This window comes from Delphinapterus leucas, chromosome 20, assembly GCF_059928025.1.
Source record: "Delphinapterus leucas isolate spDelLeu-1000000601 "Yukka" chromosome 20, BTC_Dleu_Yukka2, whole genome shotgun sequence".
NCBI lineage: Eukaryota > Metazoa > Chordata > Mammalia > Artiodactyla > Monodontidae > Delphinapterus > Delphinapterus leucas.
Window position 1 is genome coordinate 3,802,243 of NC_143148.1, and position 25,349 is coordinate 3,827,591.

A 25,349-nucleotide genomic window follows, 5' to 3' on the forward strand; every position below is an offset into this window, starting at 1 on the left:
AGGAGGGGCTGGGGCCTGGACTCCTGGGTCCTGGGGCAGCAGGAGGGGGCCCAGGACACAAACACCTGAGTACCAAGAGGGGAGGAAGCCAGGAAGTTGAGGCTTGTTCTGCCGGAGAGAGAAGAAAACGGTCCAGGTAGAGGAAGCAGTCGCTTTCTGGGAGGGAGGTTTCTCCGATGGAGATGTCATCACTAAGATCGCCCTTCCCACTCAGGCCCGGCCTGTGGGGAACTCCAGCTTGATAGAGAGGAAGGGAGAGGGGAAAGCCAGTGGGGGGAGGAGGAAGGGTCACCAGGGTCCCACACCCGACTGCCTCAGGACAGAAACTACACTCAGAAGGGCAGGCACCTGCAGGTCTGGATTATCCGTCCCCAAGGAGGTAACAGCTGGGAGGATGGACCTCAGGGGCTAGAAACAATTGCATGAGTTCTGGAAGGGACTGGAGGCCTGGACTTCTGGGTCCCCAAAGGAGGAAGGGTGGAGAGAGCTAGAGGCTCAGATTTCTGGGTCTTGAGGAGGACAAGGGCTGGGAGTTTGAACATTGAAGCTATAAAGTGGGAGGAAGGAAGCTAGGGGTCCCTGGAAGCTAAGGTGCTGCCTGCTCGGTTCTGAGACCGGAAGTGGCAGTTTGGGGTTGAGGTCCTGAAGAGTGTGGAGGTCATATTCTTGGCCTGACAATGTCTTTGGCTCTGCTGGAACGCCGACAGTCCCACCCCACAACCCAGCCCTGTTCCCCAAACCTCTCACGCAGCGCCAGTCCCCGGGTGGAGAGAGGCAGAGAGAGCCCGGACAGGAGAGCATCCGGGGGAGTCCAGAAGCTGGAAGTGCAGGGAGGGGCTGGGAGAGTCTCAGAATCTGGGTGGGAGCAGGACAGCTAAGAGAAACTAGGAGATCAGGACAAAGGACTATGCAAAAGGTAGGGAATGTTTCCCAAGCAGACAGCTGGCTCATTAGAGCGGACCTTTGCCCATTACTTATGCCTGGGAGCCAATGGAGGCCTCAGGGGCGGTGGCCACAATATGACACACCTGTACCCTTAGGGATGGTTTAAAGTCGAGACAGAGATAAAGTCGTGACCTCAGTCCCTGCCCCTCTCTCCCTGCAGACCCCGGCATGTGGGGATACCTGTCCCTGCTGCCTGCCTTCCTGGCATTCTGGGCTACTGCTGGCATCTGGACCGTGTGAGTGTTAGAGGCAGGTTGGACCCCTGGGTCTGAGGGAGGAGGGGCTGGGGGCCTGGACTCCTGGGTCTGAGGGGGGAGGGGCTGGGGGCCTGGACTTCTGGGTCAGAGGGGGGAGGGGCTGGGGACCGGGACCCCTGGGTCTGAGGAAGGAGGACCTGGGGACCTGGACCCCAGGGTCTGAGGGAGGAGAGGCTGGGGGCCCGGACCCCTGGGTCTGAGGGGGGAGGGGCTGGGGGCCCGGACCCCTGGGTCTGAGGGGGGAGGGGCTGGGGACCCGGACCCCTGGGTCTGAGGGGGGAGGGGCTGGGGGCCCGGACCCCTGGGTCTGAGGGAGGGGGAGCTAGAAGTCCGGTTTCTGCGCGTAACAGAAAGAAAAGTTTCGTCGAACTCCCTGTACTCTCTTTGATGTCTCCTCGACTTCAGTTTTTCGCTTGCTGTGGCCAACAAGGCTGTGAACCTCACTGAAGGCTTCCCCTATATCAGGTAGTTATGGTGCTTGGGGTGGGGGGGGGGTCTGGAGGGAGGAAAGAACGGGGTCCTGGTTCTGAGGAGCTACAGGATGACCCTTTATCTCCCCCAGTCGATGTGGAAATAGCCCACCTCAGAGCTGCATCTTCAGCCAAGTGCTCAACTTGGGAGCTGCTTTGGGTAAATACTCCCGCGCACACTTCGTTCGGTGCTAGCCCCACCCAGCCAAGAGGGCCCCGGCACCCAGCCTCCTCCTCCCCCAAATCCAGGAGCTGGGCACTCACTCCAGGACCCACAGACTCTTCCACCCCACCCCCCACCCCCTACCCAGGAGTCTGGGACTCGGGCCTCCCGCCCACTTCCCTCTCCTCCCAGCCGCCTGGACCTGCATTCTCCGTTACCACCAGCTTCGGGACTGGGGGGTCGGAAAGTGGCCTAACCAGCTGATCCTGTGGACGGGGCTCCTCTGCGCCTTGGGCACCTCCATAGTGGGCAATTTTCAGGTGAGACGCAGCAGGCCAGCCCAGGTTCTTGCCCGCCCGAGTCTGGGACTACAACTCCCAGCATCTCCGGGGCGCAGGCTTCTGGTCTGGGGGGCTGGTCCCCGCACGGGCTCCTGGGACTTGTATTTCTCTTGTGGCTCTCGGGCCGTGGAGGGAGGGCGTTCTGGTCTCTAGATAGAGGCCTCGTGGGAGGCTCTTTGTAATCATTCCGTTAACCCCTAGGAGTTTGGGGTAGTTCACTGCCATAGCCCCATTTAATGATAAAATTTCTCAGTTCATGGGCTTCCCTGGTGGCGCAGTGGTTGAGAGTCCGCCTACCGATACAGGGGACACGGGTTCGTGCCCCGGTCCGGCAAGATCCCACGTGCCGCAGAGCGGCTGGGCCCGTGAGCCATGGCCGCTGAGCCTGCGCGTCGCGCGTCGGGAGCCTGTGCTCCGCAACGGGAGAGGCCACAACAGTGAGAGGCCCGCGTACCGCAAAAAAAAAAAAAAAAAAAAAATTCTCAGTTCAGTCCCCCTCCCGCCCCCCACCCCGCACCGCGCAGCTTGGCTGGATCCTATTTCCCCAACTAGGGATCGAACCGGGGCCCTGGGGAGTGAAAGCGTGGAGTCCTAATTACTGGACCGCGAGGGAATTCCCCAGTTATTCTTAATGTTTGCCCTATCGATGGAGTGTTCTCTCTGTAGAAGGCACTAGCTTTATACGTTGTGCCGGGTTATTTTAACCCATCTCCACAAGAACTCCAGGGAGGTCCTTCTTGGTCAAATCCCACGGAGATATTTCTTCATCAGCCGGTTCGTGGTGGTCAGAGATGAACCCAGATTCGTAGACTCTAGAAGCCCACATTCTTAGCCACAAAGCTCAGTAGATATTTGTAGAATAAATAAATGGATTAGTAATAGGAGAAATCTTATTGATTTATTTTATCATTTTATTTTTTATCTATTTGTTTTTCAGTATGATGTCTGATTCCAAACCTCTCCCGCCAAAAGGCAGTGGAAGCCGCAGGGTGTTTAGACAAGAGGCTGCCTCCAACTTAACAAAAATTCCCCATGACATTTGCATAGCAAATCATTCACTTATCATGTATTCCTGTGTTCATTAACCTTTTTTCTTTAAGTTTTTCCTTTAATTATTATATCCCCCCCGCAGAAGCTTTTTTTTTTTTTTTTTTTCCCGCTGCTCCCTGCCTCATGTGGGATCTTAGTTCCGGATCAGGGATCCAACCCGAGCACCGTGCGGTGGAAGCCCGGAGTCCTCACCAATGGACTGCCAGGGAAGTCCCCAGAAGACTTTTTTAGACATTTTCTCCTAATCATCCTTTCCCTCCATGAAGATTTTATTTTTTCCCTAATATTTATTTATTTGGTTGCGTGGGGTCTTAGTTGCGGCAGGGAGACTCCTTAGTTGCAGCACGCGGGCTCCTTAGTTGTGGGCTGTGGCCTCCTTAGTCGTGGCTTGCCGGCTCCTTAGCTGTGGCATGCAAACTCTTTGTGGCGGCATGCATGTGGGATCTAGTTCCCTGACCAGGAACTGAACCCAGGCCCTTTGCATTGGGAGCGCAGAGTCTTATCCACTGCGCCACCAGGGAAGTTCCTCCCACCCCACCCCACCCCCGCCATGGAGTTTTTAATATGAAAACATTTTAATATAATACATACTATATCTGTAAGCCAGAAACCATTGTAACATTTAATATTTTTTCACCCTCCAAGAACCAATTTTTACCCCCTTGGTGGCAACAATCTGCTCTCTTCCACCCAGGTTGAGAACGAAGGATTTATTCCACTAATATTTTACAAGGCTTGGGCTTCCCTGGTGGCGCAGTGGTTAAGAATCTGCCTGCCAATGCAGGGGACACAGGTTCAAGCCCTGGTCCAGGAAGATCCCACATGTAGCGGAGCAACTAAGCCCATGCGCCACAACCCGCGCCTGCGCTCTAGAGCCCGTGAGCCACAACTACTGAGCCTGCGTGCCACAACTACTGAAGCCCGCGCGCCTAGAGCCTGCGCTCCACAAGAGAAGCCACCGCAATGAGAAGCCCACGTGCCACATGAAGAGTAGCCCCTGCTCACTGCAACTAGAGAAAGCCCGTGTGCAGCAACGAAAACCCAATGCAGCCAAAAATAAATAAATAAAATAAATTAATTTAAAAAATGTTTTTTTACCAGGCCCTACTATGTGCCAGGCCCTGTTTTAGGGATGGAGGCCCCAGCAGTGAACAGCAGGTTTAAATAAATGCCTGGCCTCATGGAGCTGTCAATAGCCAATGCACCTAATCAATCAGCCATTCGCCGGGTATGGCAGCTTTCAAGCACAGTCCGTGGAGTTGGTCCTGGTGCCTCCCCGCACGGCATCGTGGCCCTCTCCCTCCCACAGGTCTGCCCCTCAACTCTGCTCCCTTCCTCTCCCAGGAAAAGAACCAGCGGGCCACGCACCTGACGGGGGCCTTCCTCGCCTTCTTTGTGGGAATATTCTACTTCTGGCTGCAGCTCCTTGTCTTCTGGAGGGTGAAGAGCCTGCCCCAGCCTGGGGCTCCCTGGATCGGGCCACTCCGTCTGGTCCTCTGCAGCATTTGCACCATCCTCACGGTGGCCAGTATCCTTCCTGGGGCCGGGGACAGGTGATGGGGGTACGTCTTCATCGGGGTGGGTCTGCTGTGTGCTATGGAGGGTGCCCCTTCCTTTCTCAGCCTCGGTCTCCGTGCAGGATTATAGTGGTGTTGTCACCGAGTCCCGGCTCTGGGGTCACGCTGCCTCCACATACTAGTTGGGGGAGGAGGGGGAACTCTTCTGGTTTCTTAACTTCTCAGTGCCTCAGTTTCCTCATCTATCAAATGTGGATAATAATAAGGAATGTGAGGAATGCAGGAGATGACACATGTGAGGTGCTTAGAATGGTGCTTGGCACATAGTGAGCAACCAATACATGTTGGGAGATCGATAAACCGATGACAGCAGTCCGTTTGGGTTACCGCTCTGTGCTGGGCATCGTGCTGGCTAAGACTGGAAACGGAGGTTCAGATGGCCAAGAACCGTCACGAAGTTCAATGGCAGAGCTGGTGGTAGGCTGGAGGTGGCTGGTACAGGGTCTCCTGAGCTGTCTGTGTGTATCTCTTCCCAGCTCCATGTGCAGTGATGTCACATTAGTAATAGCTTGAAACGGCCAAGAAACTGACAAATGCTACAAATCAGAGCCAGTTGTTACACATTTACCAGCATGCCTGTGGGTGGAGCCTTGATTCCAGCCCACTTCTGAGTCACCCCAGAACCCACTAGCTCAGCACACCTCCGGGTGAGCCAAACCACTCTCTGAGCCTCAGATTCCCTATCTGTAGAATGGAGTTGCTTTCATCAGAATAATGAGGATTACTGAGAAGCAGAGTGCTCTGAGAGAGAGGAGGGGCTGCATGCTAAGCCTTGGGGACTGCGGCCCCCTGTGGGGATGATGGAAGGGGAGGCCAGAGGTCCTTGGCATCCAGAAGAGGCTGGAGGGAACCCAGCTGAGACCCTGGGCCGGCTGCATTCAGAGGATCCCTTTGGAAAATTGGATCCATTTTCCCAGCAAAATGGAGGTGGTGATCTCGTTTCCCAGAGCAGCAAATTGAATCCAGTGAAATGGACAGGAAGGGCTGGCTCCCGAGCTCAGCCTTCTGCAGCTGCAGAACCAGCATCCGTCCCGGGCAGCAGCAGGTGCAGTTAACCATGAGGTCTAGGCGGCCCCTTCCAAAATCCTGCCTGTGCTGATCAGTTTGGCCACAGGGTTCTCACTCTGTGGGGCTCTGATATCCCTTGGATGCGGAAAGTGGGGGACAGGACCATAAAATGGTCAGCTGAGTGTCGTAAGGGCTGGAAGGCTGCAAAGAGAGGTCTGAGACCTGGGTTGGGGGAGGGAGGGAGGGACACCGCGGGTACATGCGGAGGGTGGGAAAACCAGCCCAGGGGAGGAGATGAGGCTGCTGGCAGGGCCAGAGATGAGCATCTCCAGCGCTAAAGTGAGGGATTACAGGCTTGTGCTTCTGTACAAGTGCAATAGGGAGCCACAGAAAGCTTGTGAGTGGGGGAGTTACAAAGTCAGTTCTGGGGTAAGCACTTCTTTGTTCTAGGATTGGTGGGGCTTGGGGATGGTGTTGGCCTTATTCACTGTCTAGAAATCTTTGAATGAATGAAATGATGTCTAATCTGATCTGGGGGGGATGAGGAGTGGGGGGACGCTCCAGTGAGGGGGGTGCTCCCAGAAAACGAGAGGCATCTCTGCAAGGTGGGAGCTCAGAGTATGTGTTGACCAGTGGTTACAGAAGAGTTTTAAAGAGCTGGGACTGTGGAGCCGGAGGAGGGACAGGGCCAACCAGTAGAGATGCCAGGCCAGAAAGAGAGGACAAGACTTGGGGTGTCCAGCTGGCCATGGGGATGAGGAGGGAGGGGACGAAGGCGATTTCCACGGGTCTGCTAGGGGACAGGAGTGGACGGTGTGGTTACGGAGGTCAGGGCACCCAGAAAGAGGAAGAGCTTTTAGGGAGAAAGGGGGATTCTGTTTGGGAGTGAGTAGGAAGGGCCTGTGGGCCCTGGGTCGGGGGAGAAAGTTGCAAGCACAGCCTGAGGCTGGCGGGTGGGGTGGAGGCATCTTTAGGAAGCCCTGCATTTTTGGAGGTAGAAGCAATGGCGGCCAGTTGGCCCTGGCAAGTGGGGAGATGGCAGAGCCTTCATGGGGTCAGGGAAGGCCGACAGGAAGATAGGAGCCTTGTTCTGGGATATTGGGAATGCAGTGCAAACCGGAGAAACATGCAAGGGCAAACATTTAGAAAACAGCTTGAGACAGAGGCGGGAACTGGAGGGCATCCATTTGAGAGTGTCTGGGCGTTGCCAAGGAGGGTGTCCAGCCAGAGGGGCCATTCCAGCCAGGGCAGGGCGGACATGTCACTAGAGGGTACCGAGAGATGGATGGTCTCAGCCTGCCCAAGGTCACTCAGCAACCTAGCCGGGCTTGCGGATCCTCCCCGTGGCGCTGTGCCCTTGACCCTGGTGTACAGTGGTCGTCCTCCACACCTGGTCACTACGCTCAGCCTCTGCCGCCTGTGAATGGGTCGTCGCCATGCTGCTGTTCATCCTCTTTGGCCTCTTTGCGGTGGACTTCTCCAGCTTGGACGGCTGCACCCTATGTCTCCAGCCGGGCCCTGGCAGCCTGAGCCCCCCGCCGGCCTCCCCCATCTCCCTGAAGGTCCAGCTCTGAACACCTGGTCAGCGTAGCATCTTCACACCTCCTGTCCCTGCCATCTGGTTCCGCCCCTGCAACCAAGGCCACCCAGGAAGCGAGAGGCCAAGGCCAGCCAGCCATCCCTGATCAAGGATATTTATTATTATTATTATTAATTTTTTTTTTTTTTTTGCCGCTGGCGGAATCAGAGACACGGACGCAGGCAGGATCACGCGAAATCAGAATTCCTTCCAGAGAGCAAATCCGTACAGAAGGTCGTGGGGAAGGGAGAAGACCAGGGGAGGGGGGCCCAGGAAGGGGGAGTTGGGGACACAAGGACAGATGGCCCTGTCCGTCCGGATCTGCTAAGCCACCCCAACCAGACCCCATCCCTCCCCCACCCCACCCCGCAGAGAGATTGATCAATAAATAAAATAATAAATTAATCAATAAATAAAATAGAAACAGCTCCCCCCCAGTCCTCCCAGAACCACCCCCGTTGGGCACGGCCCCCTGAGCCCTATCCCTGCAGGGCAAGGCCGGGTTTGTTGTGTCTCCCCCCTCCCTACGTACTCCTTGGGCCCTATTTACAGATTCACAGTTGGGGGGCAGGGAAGGGGGGTGGAGGGGGCGCCCCTCCTTTCCCGGCCCCCTGGGGTCAGGGTAGGGGGGTCCCGTTGGTGGCCAGGAGCTTCTTGTCCTTAGGGGGGCCTCGGCGGGGAGAGCTGGTCAGCTCTGGGTCTGGGCGGCCGGGCGGGGGCTGCAGGCTTCGGGGCGGGGTCCCGGCAGGCCGGGTCTGGGTGCCATTCTTCTCGTCTGTGGGGGAGGAAGCGATCTGGCTTCAGGAACCCCAGGGGTACCGAGCCCAGGGATGTGCTCCAGCAGGGGAGGTGGCTGCCAGGGGTCACACACGCCAGCAACTAGGCCTGGCTTCCCTAGACCAACAAGGCACGTGTCCCAGGCACCCCCAAACCTAAGGCTTTGGAAGCCAGGCCATGCCCCAGTGAGACCTGGCTGGCCCAGCTCAGGAGACATCCTCAGAGACTCTGGTTACAGCACCGTCTGAGTTCCCCGATCATGGCCAAAGGGCCCCATTACTTTCCACTGGTTGTTAATGGGGCCCAGCGGAGCCCACAGCAGATTGTTTGGGGGTCTCGGGCTCTCCCAGCTGGGCCTGCATGACTGCGGTTATCTTTCTGTGGGGCCTCACTGCCCCAGACTAGCAGACTGCGGTGGCAGTGCTGGTTGCCAGCAGTCATGCAGTAGTTTCTTTAGGGCCCAAAATAGTACCTGTAGCAGAGGCCAGCCCCTTAAGAGACATTGATTGCTGGAGGCCTTGTTGCCATAGCAACCAATGGAGCTCCCCCTCTTTGGGGCAGACCCAGAGGTCCCCCATTACCCCATTCCCCTTATAAGGCATGTGGCTTGGGCCCTGGGTGTCTGTGGGTCCTACATGAATGCATGCCCTTTTAGGAACTCTGGTTGTCAAGGCCAGCTTTCCTTGGCAACCGGATCTGGAGAGGTTCCAGGGGCCTTCCTCACTTCTGGTTGCCCTGGGGAACCAGACTAACAGAAGGCAGAGTTTCTCCAGCTCCCTACTACTGAGGCCCTCCCTCCAGGTGCCTTGGTGTTAGCCTGCTTAGCCTGTGCAGGACCTCTGATCTCCAGGAGTGTATGATAATAAATTGATGTTGTTTGAACTATGGAGTTTGTTGTTTGTGACCCTGGCCTCGCTGATCCCTGGTTGATAGGGAATTCTGCTCCCGAAGACCGGGGCTGGTGGGTGAAGGGAAGCCCCTTCCCCCTGGAGCACAGACCTCGCCCGCGCCCGGGGGGACGCCCAAGTCCTTGAAAGCCAGGCCCAGCGGGGTCAGAAGAGTCTGAGCATCTGCAGAGAGGATGACCAGCTTGTCCCGGTTTTAGCACTGAAACTCCTGCATCCCAGGGACCTCTCCATCCTGAGCAAACCAGGATGGCCGGCCCCCTTCCTCCAGAACACAGTTCAGGAGCCTCTGTTAGCGGAAAGCTCCGCTACCTCCGAGACAGAGACGGGTCATCCCCTTAGGGATCCCTGGCGGTCCCCTCCCTGGTGAGGCCTTCTCAGGCTCAGGATGGCCTGGTTCCCTCGGAGCTCAGGCCCCAGCCTCTCTGGAAACCTGCTCCCAGCATTGCAGGTAGGACCTAAGGGCGACAGCAGGTGGGCCCTGCTGCCCCACAGCTGAAGCCTCGCCAGCAACACCCCCCCCCCCCGGCAGCACCTGGCCACCAGGAGTCTCCCCTCCGTCCCACGGGTGCCCCAAGGTGTCTCCCACCTGCCAGGGCCTGCACGGAGGGCTGGTCATGAGTGCTCAGCAGCTGAGCCTGGATGGTCTCTACAACCCGCTTGAACCGACGGCTGGGACCTGGAAGGGGCAGGGAAACAGACTGATGAAACAAAATCCATATTTTACAACAAGACGAGAAACTTCAAACACAACAATTTTCTCTGCCGGTTTGGGCCTCCTCCCTCCCCTTTAGTGTGTGCTGTGCACCTGCATTAACCACACCTGCTTAGGAGGTAACCTTCTTAATCTTGTCAGGGGCCACGAAGACCCATGACCCACTACTCGCCTTGTACCTGGATTGTGTAAACTGTCAATAACACGTCATTTAATGTACAGCCCTCTGTCTCAAAAATTTATATAACTGTGGTTTGACCTCTAATGGCGGAACAGTCTCGGAGCTTTCTGAGCAGCCATTCCTGGGTTATAATCCTCACTTTGGCTTGAATAAGGTTTTCCACTTTTTTCTTAGATTGACCGATTAACTTTTTCGTTGCCTTGCATGGCGTAGCCGGCAGGATATGAGAGACACCCACCAGAGGGCACCTGGAGTCTACCGGAACCAACACTAAGTACCAGCATGGGCCCACTGGGCCCCCCCAGCTTCTCGGTACTCCTCAGGTGTTCTTCTCAGGGGTTCTGACGAGTTCTCCTGATAGCTGGATCCTGTTGTTTGAGTGATGATCCTGAAAATTTTATTCGAGCTGTTTTCACTTAAGACTTGGAGTTTTAAGGGGCACTGGTGTATTCCCTAGGCAGGACCTGGGGGTCTGGGCAAGAGGCCCAGGGAAACATAGGTGGCTGGGTTTTTGTTATATTTGGCTTGAATGGAAGACTTCCCTGGTAGTCCAGTGGTTAAGACTCCTTGGCGTCCACTGCAAGGGGGCGTGGGTTCGATCCCTGGTCGGGGAACTAAGATCCCACATGGCCCCCGGTGAGGCCAAAAAGTAAAAAATAAAATAAAATAAATAAATTTGGCTTGAATTGAAAAAAAAAAAGTTGCTATACGGTCTGAACAAAACTGTTGCTAGTGAAATGAGAGACTGAATTATTCAGCTCTTAAGAAAAAGGGAGACCCACCATAACCATTAAGTAAATACTGCTCGTGGAGGTGTGAGGGGGGATGGGCAACAGAGGCTGATAACCTAGAACTCCGAGCACCTGTGATGGTTTTAGGCTGTCGCAGGGAGAAACCGAGACCGGTAAAAGAGTCGAAGTAACCCACGGGTAACTCCTTGGGGAGCTAGACTCAGACGCAGTGCACATGCAATCCACCACACTGCCCTCAGAAAGTTGTTTAGATCATATTTCATATCTGAATTAGGCTATTAGACATTAGGCTGAATTAGACATTAATAATGGGAAATTGTGCCTCAAAGGCCAAACAGCTCCCGTTCAGACAGCCACCAATGGGAATACCAGCTGGGCTTATGTATGTCTGCAACTACTTAATTGGAATTAAAGGAAATCTGTCTTGAAATGGCCAAGATAGGCTTCTTTTCGTTTTTTTAAAAAAAATATTTATTTATTTATTTATTTGGCTGCACTGGGTGTTAGTTGCGACACGTGGGATCTTTTAGTTGTGGCATGCGGACTCTTAGTTGTGGCATGTGGGATCTAGTTCTCTGACCAAGGATCAAACCCGGGTCCCGTGCATGGGAGCACAGAGTCTTAGCCACTGGACCACCAGGGAAGTCCCCAAGATGGGTTCCTTTAAGCACCCCAAAACTGATTTTTCATGCGCAGTAAAACCCTGCAGTCTCCTGGACCTCTGTCCACAGGGTCTACTGGAAACAACAGTAGTTAAGAGTTTTTCTCTTTTTTAAAATTAGGTTAGCAGGGGAAAATATTTGTAGCGCTAGCTTCTAGGATCTTTTGAATTGGGAAAACTTCTAAACTGTAAAATCTTAGAGACCTCTCATCTTATTTTTCTATTTTTATTCATATTTAGAATTTTGAAAGTCTTCAAAATTCCAAAATAGCCTCATTGACAGGCTTCTCTGGTGGTCCAGTGGTGAGGACTCAGCACTTTCACTGCAGGGGCCCGGGGTTCGATCCCTGGTCATCCCTGGTCGGGGATCCCACAAGCTGTGTGATGTGGCCAAAAAAAAAGGTCTCATTGAAAGATTTGTTGCAGAAGGCTAATGAAAGATCAATGATATAAAAGGTAACTAAAAGGTACCTAAAACTTTACTGCTCCCCTCTATCCTCCTTCATTTGAGTACTTATTTTAATAATCCTGTCTGAAGTGCCTGTCCACTCTGTCGATGCCATTAAATGGTTACCTTTAGAAATGGGACCACCTGAGGCTGTAGGTGAGCCTCTTCAGATCAAAGGCCTAACTGACTGGCCACAGTTAAAGGATTTCTTAAAACCCAGGGAGGGTGCTCCAAAGTGTTAGTAAATGGATTACCAAGATGGGAGGCCACCGGTATGACTCAACTGACCACAGCTGAAATTAGGATCCTGATAGGAATATGGCGGGCGGGGGGGTGTCTTCTCACCTAAGCTAAACGAGGGAAAGTAAAACATTCCAACATAGGTGAATGGGTATGTCAGTCCTTTGATCAAACACTGAGGTGGCCACCCAATTCTTTAGGAATTAAGAACTGTCCTTGTTTTACAAATCTAGTCTTTACAGGACCAGAGGTGTGGCTCCAGAAACAATCCAAAACCCACCAATCCTTTTACCACTCCCAAAACCTTCCCTCTTTATATTAAGAGGCTTGTTAAGTATTGGAAAAAAAAAAAATTCTGGCCTTAAGAGAACAAAATCCTTCTAGGGGAACTTGCCTTTCTCCTCCTATGCCTTTGATATGCATATATTCTACCTGGTCTCCTCCAGGAACTCTTAATTCCACCATCTTTTTAAAATGCAAATTTCAGGAAAGGATCTTTTTAAAATGCAAATTTCAGGAAAGGTAACTCTTATAAAAAGAAAGAACAAAAGGGAGACAGGGAATTTGAATCCAACCTGTTTTGTAACGGATGGGTTTTACATTATTGTAACTGATTCATGGCTGACATTTTGGAATGGAAACTGTGGGGTGTCTGTTTGTGTGTTTGTATGTGTCTGTCTGTGTGTTTGTATATATCTGTATATGTGTGTTGAAAACGTGTTATTGCCAAAATTAGTTTGTAAGTGGAAATTACACTTACAAGGAAAGGAAATTAGGCACTTATACAGATTCTCAGAAATAGAAGAAAACTAACCCCAATGACTTTCAGATTTGCATGAACTGGGAAATATTGAGTATAGCGTTAATATCTGGTACTAAATTTAGCTGAAGCTTGTTGCATTAATTAACACAGACATGTCTTTAGAGTCATCAGCGTTAAGTGTAATATTTTTATTGTACCTAGGTTTACTAGAAATGAAATAAATGAGATATTATTCCTGTTACAAAGTTTGTCAGCAAGAAAAATAACTAGATGTGATGAAACTTTTCAGTAAATAAAATAGACGTAAATGAGATAAGCACTTTTAGGCAAACTTTTTAGGAAAAATTATGTTTTGGTAATGTCTATCTAAAGTAGTCTCTCCAGATTTTGATAACTTGAAACTTCATGGAGTTTTGCTAAATTAAGTTAAACTACAGAAATCCATTGAATATCCAAATCCTTTCCAAATAAGATACTGGAACAGTAATTACTGAATATATGCTTCCTTTTACAGAGAAACTAAAGGTAATTAGGACTATTAATAAATATGGTGGATGCCACACTAAGACATTTTCTGTGGAAAAAAAAAAACTTTTTCTAGAAACTATAAACAATATTTATAAGTTTGCTAACCTATGGGATGCTAATGTAAAAGTTCATACTTGCTTACTACTTAGTTTGTGCTAGAAACTAAGTTTTAAGGTTAAGAATTATGCATATGTAACTAAAGCTACCAAAATAAACGTTTCAGTATGCAAGAAAAATGGAGGGTATGTTTTCAGTAAAAGACAATATAAAGAATGGAAATACCTTTTGTTAAGGGAAAAGAAACCCCGAGGAAAAAGTTTTGTGCATGTTCAGGATTGGCTAAGATTAAATTGAATTTAATTAAGTAAATGAATTTTGTATTTATTTATTTATTTATGGCCACACCGTGCAGTTTGTGGGATCTTAGTTCCCTGGCTAGGGATCAAACCCAGGCCCTCGGCAGTGGAAGCACCGAGTCCTAACCACTGGACTGCCAGGGAATTCCCGTAAATGAATTTTAGTATTAAAGTGTTACAAAACCTGAATTCGGTTTCCTCTCTATTAAGAGGACAAAGTTTTCTGAAAATATTGATCTGCTTTTGAAAACAGATTGTAAAGTTTCTTTAGTGGTAATCTGTTACAACTTTCAGTATTTGCTTTTGAAATCTTCTTTGTGACTTTGGTTAAGTGAATACAGTGACCTATGTCCTATTTGACCAATTGTTTTGAAATCTTTTTGATTTTTTTATAATTAATTAATTTATCTTTGGCTGCGTTGGGTCTTCGTTGCTTGCACAGGCTTTCTCTAGTTGCTGCGAGCGGGAGCTACTCTTCCTTGTGGCGCGCGGGCTTCTCATTGTGGTGGCTTCTCTTTGTTGCAGAGCACGGGCTCTAGGCGAGCAGGCTTCAGTAGTTGTGGCACACGGGCTCAGCAGCTGTGGCTTGCGGGCTATAGAGCACAGCCTCAGTAGTTGTGGTGCACGGGCTTAGTTGCTCCACAGCATATGGGATCTTCCTGGACCAGGGCTCGAACCTGTGTCCCCTGCATTGGCAGGCGGATTCTTAACCACTGCGCCACCAGGGAAGTTCTCTTTTTGATATTTTGACGCACTTTCCAAATATCAAATTCTAATCGAAGTTCTTTTGACCTCTAGCTAACTTTGGGATGCTTCAGAGAGGGCCCCTGGAGCATCTCAGAGAGAAATATTAAACTAATTAAGTTTATTTTGTATGTTAAATCACATGGAAAGCATTGTCAAATGAGAGGTTATAAAATTTCTTAGATTGTATCACACAGACAAATGTCATTAATATATATATTCTAGAAATTATATGGAATTCCTAAAAATCTGGTATGTCCTGATAAAATGTTATCAATCATAATTCTAGTAATTATTTTAAAACGTATGTCACAGCAGTAACAAAGTTCATTTGTCAATCGCATTGGAATCAGGTCTTTAACCTTGACTGTTAAAGTCTTTTGTCATTTATAGACAGTTATTGTTGTACTCTGATGCTTTTGCCAAAAAAATGCTTAATTGTCAAGAAGATTCATAGAAAGGACTTTTTGACAAGTACAGGTTTCTGATAACTTTCAGATCATACTGCTGAATGGGTAAGAAATTAAAGCATACTAATGGAAAACCTGGTGGCTTCATAAAACTGTTATGAAGATTAAGATCAAGAATTAGTCACGTGGGACTGAGAGAACTGATGAATATCGTTATAATTTTGGGGTTTTGTCTGAAATATTGCTGGTTTTTACTCTGTGTTCTCCAGACATAAGGAAACCCTTCCCCTCAACCTAATTATGACTTGACTTGCGGCAATTTGGTAAATTATTCCTTTATAAGCAGAATTGAAACATGTATCTTTTCTCTTTACCTGTTGTCTCTAGATTTTGGAAACTCTTAGGTTCCCAGCAGTTTTCTCAGGTAGATAAGGAAAGCCACCTCCTGACAGGTGCAAGAAGCCCAAAGTATTTTAGGGACCTCAAAAAGAGAGGAATTCATCCAAATACATAGATATCTCAGGTGGAATCTGTGACACATCTTTGGCATGGATTTCCTGGCCTCAAGAGGTTTTTTAAAAGGTCAGTCTGAGGGACTTCCCTGGTGGTCCAGTGGTAAAGAATCCGCCTTACAATGCAGGGGATGCAGGTTCAATCCCTGGTCAGGGAACTAAGATCCCACATGCTGAGGGGCAACTAAGCCCTCGTGCCACAACTACTGAGCTTGTGAGCCTCAACGAGAGAGCCCGCATGCCACAAACTACAGAACCCACGCACTCCAGAACCCCGGGCGCCACAACTAGAGAAGAGAAAACCCACATGCCACAACTACAGAGAAGCCCGCGCTCTGCAACGAAGAGCCCACGCACCGCAATGAAGGATCCTGCATGCCTTAACAAAGATCCCGCTTGCTGCAACTAAGGCCGATGCAGCCAAAAATTAAAAAAAAAAAAAAAATAATAATAAAAAATCAACCTTTAAAAAAAGTTCCATTTGAGAATGAATATATGTATACGTAAAACTCAATCACTTTGCTGTATACCTGAAACTAGCATGACATTGTAAATCAACTATACTCTTAAAAAAAAAAATTCAATCTGAGATCCTTTATGAAAAGTTCCAGCACAGCCAATTTAAAACAGCTTATGTTTGGAATTCCCTGGCGGTCCAGTGGTTAGGATGCAAGCTTTCACTGCTGTGGACTCGGGTTCGATCCCTGGTCAGGGAACTAAGATCCTACAAGCTGTGTGGTGAGGCCAGAAAATAAATAAATAAATAAATAGGGGCTTCCCGGGTGGCACAGTGGTTAAGAATCCGCCTGCCAATGCAGGGGACACGGGTTTAAGCCCTGGTCCGGGAAGATCCCACATGCTGCAGAGCAACTAAGCCTGTGCACCACAACTACTGAGCCTGCGTGCCACAACTACTGAGCTGGCATGCCACAACTACTGAAGCCCGTGTGCCTAGAGACCATGCTCCACAAGAGAAGCCACTGCAGTGAGAAGCCCACACACCACAACGAAGAGCAGGCCCTGCCGGCCACAACTAGAAAAAGCCCAAGTGCAGCAATGAAGACCCAATGCAGCCAAAAATAAATAAATAAAATAAATTTAGAAAAATAAATAATAAAACAGTTTATGTGGTCAATTAACCAGACTTATTTTGCAAACAAATTAGTCTTAATTTGGCTATATTTGGTAGAAATGAGAGTAATTTTAGAAAGAAAAAGATTACATTTCAGTGGATATTAAATTCTAGTTTTGTTAATTGAGGCTTGTATTTACTGCCTAATAATGAACATGCACAATGCAAGTGCAAGATAAAAGTGCCATAAGTCCTAGTGGACAACTTGGAATTGGCATTTAGTCCATGCCAGACATCTTACTAGTACAACCCCCTAAAGGGAAAGAAATAACTTGGCTATTAAAACTCAACATCAAGGGACAGGATGGACTCAGGGCAAGTAAGCAACCACCTTTGCATCGAGCGACCAAATATTTGATCACCTAAGGCTTTCTGAAAGGCTGTTGCCCAGTTATAATCCTCAGTTTGCCTTGAATAAAATTTTCTCTTTTTTTAGATGGACTGATTTATTTTTTCATCAGTAAGACTGACTTGGGGCTGGGGACAGGGAAGGCGCTCCCACCCTGTGGAACCAGTCCCTCCACCCAGCAAATGACTCTTCTTCCTTGCCTCAAAATCCCCCTATTGGGGCTGGGCATAAATCCATGGTTTGCAAGTGGGACTAAGAAAGATTCGACTTAAAATAATGATGTGCGCTGTTTTCTATTTAAACGGGTTCTAGTTGAGGCCATGAAGACCCAGAAACGTAAGAAAAATAAATGAGAGGGAAAAAAAATCTTAACATTGAGAAAGTTCTGCATGTTAGTCTTTAAAGAAGAAGAAAAAAAGAGCCACAGTTCATTTTGGTGATGTAATTTCCCAGTGCCCCAGAGCAGCTTGGTTAAAAACTCTAGGAACAAGCTCATCTCCCAGATGTGCCATGTTAAGATTGGTGGCAAGGACAACAAACAGAGGTATTCCTCATTATCCAAACTCTTGTTATCAGGACTCAGGGACCAAGTAGAATTGGAAGCAAGGAACTTCTGTGGTTTTCATCTCTTGCACCAACTCTTTTTTTTTTTTTCTTGTGCCAACTCTTGATTGGTTGTGGCTGCCTGCAGCAGAGCTCAGCAGAAAGAAGTGTTGTGCTCGATTGCTGATGTCTGCTCTGGGTGTAGAAATGAGTTTTGACAGCAGAGCACCACAGTCTTAATCTAGGAAAAGTCCAGTGCTTTGAGGTCAGGAGGCCTTGGCTGAGCCCCAGCTCTGTCACGGTCTGCAGTGTGACTCTGGCCAAGTCAATTTACCTCTCTAGGATGCAGTTTTCTTCTCTGTGAAACCTCAAAGGCTGCTGGGAAGCTTCAAGGAAGTAGTGCACATAAAGCACTTGGCATGTTGTGAAGGAGAAGATGTGGGGGGTCTGGGAGAAGACGGGGCTCACAGAGTCAGCACCATCTCCTCCTCCTGCTTGCTGCCCTCCTGGGCTGCTACCCTATCTCAGCTCTTTTGAGTATCCCACACACCAGGCTGGGGGCAGCTGCATCAAGGGAAACTTACCGGAGATGAGAGTAAAGGTGACAGAGTAGATGCCACCACCACCGCTGCCGTCCCGCCGGGGGGAGGGCTCTGGACCCTCAGAGGAGCTGATGTCCACCTGGAAGCGGACGGGCTTCTGGAAGACGGAGGGGCCACCACTGGCCTTGTACTCAGCCCTGAAGCTGGTCTGTGACAGCACACTATGACTCAGGCTGGGGATCTGAGAGAGGTGGGGGACAAAAGGAGGGGGTGATTTCAGCGACCTGACTCCAGGGGACAGATGAGCAGCCCTATGACCAGCTATGCCCAAGGTCCCCTCAGCCACCAGGGAGAAAGAATAACAGGAAAGGCATTGGGAGGCCCCACTGTCCGCTGGGATTTGTAGTTTTCTCTAGCTTATAAACAGGGCATCAGAGGAATCATTGAGCAACTGAATCCCGAGGTAATAAGGACTCTCATATCTGGTGCCAACCCCAGGCTCCAGAACCACATGAAACAAACTTCTTCCTTCCTCCACAAACACTGGCTAAAGTCACATCTGTCTCAGAAACTTTAAGTCCCATGAGCCCCTAAAGCACAAAACCACAGGACCCAGTGGACAGCCCTAGAGTTCACTGGAAAAAGTAGTTCCTTTTGCCAATCTCAGACCTGGTGGTAAGGAGATGGCAAATCACTAGTCCTCGGTGGATGCTAATATGTGGGAAATTGTAATTCAGGATCCTGTCTCACCAATTCCAAGCCCCAGGGTGCAATAAACCTCTCCTGCCTCCATGCCCCCATAACGACCAAACCCAACTCGGGCTGGAAAACTACAAATCTCATGAGCCCCAGGTGGAACTCAGGCCAGTGCTAAGGTGGTGAACCCCAGAGGCTGCTGGGATTTGTAGTTCTGTGGTGGCGAGGTTGCACGGTGACACAGGCCCCTCACCGACAGGAAGGCATGGACAATGTCCGCTTTGATGCTGCTGAGAGGTTTATCCTTTAGCACGAGGAATATTTGTTCTTCTTTGTCCAAGGATATGAAGTTCCCGAACCAGGAGCGTTTTGCCAGCCTGAGTGGGAGGGGATGGTTGGAGGTGGGTCGGGAGGGGGCTAAGGGAATGAAATCCCCCCTCCGGCCCCTCTTCCCTTCCTTGTCAGACTCACTCTGGAGAGGACTCTGGCGTCAAACTGGACATCTCCTCGGCAGTGGGGACTGGGGAGGGGAGAGCATGGTCAACACATGTCCATCATCCTGGTGTCCAGCACACAGGCCAGCAGTATCCTCCAACCAGAGGTTCCAGACCCCAGAGTCTATTCACTTCCCAGCAGCTAAACCCCACATGGCACAGGCATGATGTTCCCTCTAGGGATGGGCCCCTGGTTAGGCCACGCCTCCCGAGGGGAGGCTTGCTAGCTATGAGCCAATGGGAAGGTAAGCCAGAGCACTGAAGGGGGCGTGTCTTTCAGACGAGCTCCTCCTCCAGAGTTGGAGGCCCCGCCTCTTCTCTCCCCAACACCTGAAACTCTGCTCACAACAGCATCTTCACCTAGGATGTGTGAGTCCAGGCCGCCAGCCTCTTCCTTCCCAGGGACCCAGATGTTAGACCCCAGCTCCCACCCCCACATTAGGACTCAGGAGTCCGCATCCCCAACCCCTTCACCCCCAAAGGACCTCCATACCCTGCATCTTGCGCCGGTGAAAGCGTGGGGAGCCCAGGAAGCTGTTGCGGATGGAGTTGAGACGACTCCTCCAGGCGGCTCCCCCGACGCCACCGCCGGGGCTGGGGGGCGGCGTTGTCCCTGGGGTCCCAGTGGGGCTGGCCCGGGGCGTGTGCAGGGGCGAGTGCAAGGGGGTCCCCCCGGAGGAGCGTGGGGAGCCTGGGGGGCCGGGCAGGGGTGTGGAACGGGCACTGGGGGGAGGGGGCTGCTCCCCGGCGCCCCCACCCCTGGGGCCCCGAGAAGGCAGCGTCTGCGTTTTGGAAGTCGGTGAGCCCCCACTCCGGGCCTCATCTCCAGCGGGCTCCGGTGAGAAGGAAAAGACCGGACTCTGCAGAGTGGTAGAGTCGGGTTGAGAGGGTGGACTCAACTCTCAGGAGGCTCTAGGCCCACTAGCACACACTCACAGAGGTGCACCCCAAAGCATGCTGGAACTTGTAGTCCAATTATTTCCCCCAACCCCCATTGTTGCGGGGGAGGGCAGGGACTTTTTCTATCATGCTGACTGTAAACCCAGCAGTGACTAGTACCCAGTAGGCGCTCAACTAGCTTTTGATAACTGAATAAATGGAACCCATCAGACACACTGAAAACGCAATCCTGTTAAGGTGGGAAATGGCCAATGGACTAAAATAGTAATGGGGCCTTGGGTCTTTGGCCCTTTAGGGGCAAGGAGGCATCGTCCCAAGACTTCATGGGAGTTGTAATTTCTGCTGTTTCATCTTTGCTCCACAGTGTCTTCACCCCCTTACCCCTTCTTAATCCATTTGGGACCTGGCCTTACCCTTGGGCTGCTCAGAGGGCTGGATGACAGACCAGTGGAGGCTCCACTGACACTACGGGATCTGTTTTCAGGACAGATTAAGAAAAAAAAAAATCAGGTGGGAGGGTTTCAGAAGGCTCAGATGTCCTCTCCCTTCCACAGTCCTTTGAGATGAGGAAATGAGGCCCAGAGAGGGGAGGAGACTTGTCCCAATCACACAGCACCTTTGAGGTGGGTATGGGGTTAGAGCCCCTGAACTCCCTCTCCACCCAGGGCTGTGGATCCCACTGGAGGGGCAGGGGTTCCCACCTCTGGCTGTGCTGGGCCATCTCCAGGGCCCGTCGGGTGGGCACCGGGGAGCCACCACCCCCGGCATCCGTGATGCTCAGGACTTCCATGGACTTCCGCTCTGGCCGCCGCTTCCCGTGACGGCTCAGCATGGGGGAATCCACACGCTTCCGGGGTGGGTCTGAGGGCCGAGAGTTTCAACCCAATCAAAAGATACACTGGTCCAGCTGTACATGGCACTTGTACACATGGGGAAACTGAGGCTCAGAGTGGAGAGGGGTTTTGACAAAGGTCACAGAGCAAGTCAGGGAGTCTAAACGCAGAAGCTCAAGGCCTGCAGCCCTTTCTTCCCTCAGGAATCTGGGGTCTGGACTCCGAGCCTTGCCCTTCTCACCAACATCATTCCGAGGAGGTAGGTCCTGGTCCTCACAGCTGGGATACCGCTCCTTCCGATCCAAAAGCAGATAATATATCATCTTTTCTTGGTTCTCCCTATGGGGGCGGGGGGGACGGGCAGGTAGGAAAGCACTGGGGTCAAAGGTCAGGCCCCAGAGATGGTCTCATCCCTTCCCTATGTGTGTGGCTCTGTGGGGCTCAGTCCACTCAGTTTCTCTGTCTATGGTTCCATTCTCCTAGGTATCAATAGGATTGGTCCCTTTGTCTCAGTGTACATCTCAGCCTCATTTTACTCAACGTTAATAATAATTATGCTAACACCTGAGCACTTACTATATGTAAGCACTATGTGAGGCACTAAGTTGGCCTCAGCATCTATTAATACTTTTCAGCATCGTTTCTTTTTCCCACTGGTCCTACCACCCCCTCCAGGTTCCCCCTAGAATAGCTCCTCGGGGGAGCTTTAAGCCACACCCTTTCTAGTGGCCTGGACCTCCCCATCAGGGGAGTCTGCAAGTGTGCAAGGCTCCGTCGCGCCCCCTGCCGGCTGTCGGGAGAGCTGCAGCAGTTCACCCCATGTGGCCAGGGTGTTATGTGCTAGAGTGAGGGGGTCTTACTCCTCGCTGCGGAGCTCGCGATGCAGCCGTTCGCGGTCCCTGAAGCAACCCAGTGAAGCCATGCTCTCCAGGACATCAGGGTCCAGCTCTCCGTTTGATGGCAGGCTCCGCATGGCCACCCGGCGGCCTGGGGTTGGCTCCAGGCACGGGTCCGGCTCGTGTTTCCCGCCCCTGGGGAGGAGAAGAATTATAGCGAATCGGGCATCTCCTTCAGCGGAGACTCAGGGGTCCCGGGTCCCAGCCTGCTCCTTTCTTGGGAACCCAGGAGTCCGGGCCCCGGTCTCTCCCCCCTCACACCCAGGAGTCCAGGCCCAGGAGTTCGGCCCCAACCTCTTCTCTACATGTCTTCCTCCCCTAGGACTCAGAAGTTCGAGTCCCTAGCCCCTCCTTATTCAAGACCCTCGGCATTCCGCCCCCTAGCCGGCTCTCCTGCTTTGGAACCCACGATATTTGGGGTCCTCTCCCTCCGCCAGGGACCCAGGTGTCCAGTTCCCCCATACTCACAGGTACCAGGGATGTTTCTGAATTTGCTCCAGCTGTGAGGGGCGTGGGTCGTAGAGAAGCAGAAGTGAGATCATTTGAACACAGTAGGCACGCAGTGAAAGTAGACTGGGTGATGTTGGGGGTCCCTAACGTGCCCCCTCCCCTCCCCTTCCCCCAACCAAGGGCAATACGACAGCACAACAGCTCGTCTCCCCCTAGTGGCAGCTGTGCAGCGCACTCTGACTACTCCGGACTGGCCGGGCTACAGGTCCCGCATGCGCAGTGGCAACCTGCCCCGCTCCGCTCCGCCTCGGAAGGGCCGGTAAGCGCATGCGCACTCCCGCTGTGTGTGTGTCGGGGCAGGTGGGCAGGACCCCAGGGCCAGGGCTCAGCCAGCGATGCCCCTCCCAGCCGTCACCCCAGGGACTGACGGGCAGGTCTAGAAATCCATCCTCATGACTCCCCTAAGATTCTGTCCCCACCACCCACTGTTCCTCCATCCCCGCCCCCCCCCCACTCACGCTGAGCCTTTTCTCCGGCTCCACTTCGATCATCCCCCTCAGGAGGCTCTGGCAGTCTGGAGGAATGAAGTGGGGCATATGGAAGACGCCTCGTTTCACCTTCTCCAGCAGCTGGCGGAGGTTGTCATCGTCGAAGGGCAGAGCCCCCTGTGTGAGGAATAACAGACCCCTCACACACAGAGCTTACGAGAGCTTATTCCAGGCGAATGCCTAAGCGCCTCACACGCATTGACACATTTAGTCCTCACCGCAAGCCCCAAGAGGTAGGGAGCTATTACTATCTCCACTTTGCAGGTGGGGAGGCTGAGGCACGGAGCCATTCAGCAATTTGCCCAAGACCATCTAGCTCTGAGTGGCGGAGCAGGGATTTGACAATGGGCAGTCTGGCTCCAGCGCCTAAGAGGCTGGGGCCGCAGCTTGGAGGCTGTCCTTTAAAAACATGCTTCTCCCAGGGAGTTCCCTGGTGGTCTAGTGGTTAGAATTCTAGGCTTTCACTGACATGGCCCAGGTTCAATCCCTGGTCTGGGAACTACGATCCCACAAGTTGTGGCAAAGTAAATAAATAAATTAAAAAAAATGAAAACATGCTTCTCCCTAGTTTCAGGAGGGGTAATCTTCATTCATTTTAAAAAAAGTGAGCGTCCATTACAGGTCAAGGATCTAGGAGTGAACAAAGCAAGCCCTTGCCCTCCTACAGTTCACACCCCAGAGTGGGAGAGGCTGGTGAGGGAGCTATATAGTGATGGAGTGATTGAGGTGACACTGGAGCACAGACTAGGATGAGAGAGGCTATGGGAATCTGGGAGTGTAGCAAGTTGAGTGGTGTGCCCCAAAAATTCACGTCTACCAGAACCTCAGAATATGACCCTGTTTACAAATAGGGTCTCTGCAGATATAATTCATTGAGGATCTGGAGGTGAAATCGTCCAGGCATTAGGGTGGGCCCTAAATCCAATGCCTTGAAGAGGAGGGGAAATCACAGAGAGATATTCCTCAAGGAGTTACACACACAATGACAACTCTGTTAGCTGCCAGGAAGGAGATAGCCTACCACAAGGAAATCTGACCACATCGGGGGAGTGAAGGGGGCCAGGGTAGCCTTCCTGGAAGGGCGACAATTGAGCTGAGAGCTAAAAGAAGTCTAGTATTAACTAGGTGAGCAACCAGGCTGGCAGGGATGGAAAAGCAGGTGCAAAGGCCCTGTGGTAGGAGCTGGGCTGATATTCCCCAGTCTGGTTCTATTAATCATTACAGTACTGTAATCAGGATCAGTTAGTAAACAGCCACTTTCCCAAGCGCTCCAAGTCCTCCTGGCTGCCCCATCCCTTTCCAGGGGACCCGCCTGGGCTATCTCACAGTTCTGTGACTGAACAGTTAGCTCCAGGCACAGAGAGGGGTGCCCCCAGGATTTTGCTCTGTTGGTGAATACCCCCACCTTCCTGGTACCTTCCTGGTACGTTAAATATTTGGGAAACAACCCCTGAGGTGAGGATGGAAGTAAATGTTCTGTGCTTCCACCAGGCAGGACTGTTCTAGAAACGGGGCAGGAGAGGTGAGGAGCGCCTTACCACAAGCAGGGCGAAGAGGATGACTCCACAGCTCCACATGTCCGCCCGGCGGCCATCGTACTTTTCCCCCTGGAAGGGAGAAGGACCCGCCATGACGTTCATCTCTCCCAGGCTCCCTCAGCTCCTCTCTCCCCTCCACCTGCCCCTCACTCACCTTAATCACCTCTGGGCATGCATAGTGAGGGGACCTGAGAGAGAGAGAGGTGGTATGAGCTTCTGGCCGGCTTCTGACACCCTCCCTGGGGCGTAGGAGGCCGGGCCCCCACTCACCCACAGCTGGTCTCCAGGAGGCTGTCCCCCACCTGCAGGGACGCCATGCCGAAGTCCGCGATGCGAATGTTGTTTTTCTCGTCCAGAAGTAGGTTCTCAGGCTTCAGGTCTCTGTGGCTGAGACAGGACAGTGGGACTCAGGCCTCTGCCCTCTTCCCGGAAGCTAAGGCCCCATTCACTATTCTCAGAGGGGGACACGTCTGGAAACGTCTAATTAGGGACGTTTTCAAGCATGCCCCGAGGTTGGAACGAGAATATAGGAAGCCCCACGTACCCACCCACTAGCTTCACCCATTATCAATTCGGGGCAAATCTTCTCTTATCTCTATCCCTACGTATGCTCTCCTTCCCCCACTGGACGATTTTGTAAGAGACCCCACGCAGCGCACCATTTTATCCACAAATACTCGAATATGTGTGAAGTGAGATATTCTGAGGTAAGCAGGCAGATGATACTGAGCTGGTTCTTAAAACCTTCAAATATTTCAATACCGAATAATGAAAAAAAAATACTGAGCGTCCATTACAGGTCAAGGATCTAGGAGTGAACAAAGCCCATCACTGGTCCCCCCCACCCCACCCCGGGGACAAACTCCTCAGGATGTAAGGGTTAATGTCTGGGGAAGGTGGGGCGGAAGATTCTACAGTTTCTCTTGGAAGTGGTCCTTAACTGGGTCGTACTTGTTAAATCTGTTGACTATCGCCCCCTGGAGGCCAGTGTTTTTAATGGCAGAATCTAGACACTTAAAGGTGTTGACAAGTTAAATGGGCTGCTT

The 25,349-nt window shown here is 51.6% G+C and overlaps 2 protein-coding genes across 3 annotated transcripts in view; one reads left to right on the forward strand and one right to left on the reverse strand.

Annotated features, from left to right (window-relative positions):
* On the forward strand, positions 1 to 9,049 carry TMEM150B (transmembrane protein 150B). 2 transcript variants are annotated; one of them, XM_089902117.1, is made up of 7 exons: positions 1 to 136; positions 1,106 to 1,181; positions 1,608 to 1,667; positions 1,765 to 1,832; positions 2,028 to 2,155; positions 4,571 to 4,754; positions 7,186 to 9,049. In XM_089902117.1, the coding sequence occupies exons 2-7, from the start codon at positions 1,114 to 1,116 to the stop codon at positions 7,383 to 7,385; spliced, it is 708 nt and encodes a 235-aa protein (XP_089758243.1). In that variant the 5' UTR covers positions 1 to 136; positions 1,106 to 1,113; the 3' UTR covers positions 7,386 to 9,049. The 2 variants fall into 2 exon arrangements, with proteins under 2 accessions (XP_089758243.1, XP_089758244.1); XM_089902118.1 differs by lacking the exon at positions 1 to 136 and adding an exon at positions 163 to 379.
* BRSK1 (BR serine/threonine kinase 1) overlaps positions 6,847 to 25,349 on the reverse strand; it is a 24,794-nt gene continuing 6,291 nt past the window's right edge. The window contains exons 5-19 of the mRNA XM_022585918.3: positions 24,574 to 24,690; positions 24,458 to 24,491; positions 24,304 to 24,372; positions 22,736 to 22,882; positions 22,236 to 22,267; positions 21,732 to 21,902; positions 21,113 to 21,210; positions 20,740 to 20,899; positions 20,452 to 20,512; positions 19,632 to 19,998; positions 19,116 to 19,164; positions 18,898 to 19,021; positions 17,991 to 18,189; positions 9,662 to 9,751; positions 6,847 to 8,165 (exon numbers count right to left, since the gene is read on the reverse strand). Coding sequence (XP_022441626.1) covers positions 8,008 to 8,165; positions 9,662 to 9,751; positions 17,991 to 18,189; positions 18,898 to 19,021; positions 19,116 to 19,164; positions 19,632 to 19,998; positions 20,452 to 20,512; positions 20,740 to 20,899; positions 21,113 to 21,210; positions 21,732 to 21,902; positions 22,236 to 22,267; positions 22,736 to 22,882; positions 24,304 to 24,372; positions 24,458 to 24,491; positions 24,574 to 24,690 — 1,876 coding nt within the window. The 3' untranslated portion in view covers positions 6,847 to 8,007. The remainder of the gene's footprint in view (positions 8,166 to 9,661; positions 9,752 to 17,990; positions 18,190 to 18,897; positions 19,022 to 19,115; positions 19,165 to 19,631; positions 19,999 to 20,451; positions 20,513 to 20,739; positions 20,900 to 21,112; positions 21,211 to 21,731; positions 21,903 to 22,235; positions 22,268 to 22,735; positions 22,883 to 24,303; positions 24,373 to 24,457; positions 24,492 to 24,573; positions 24,691 to 25,349) is intronic.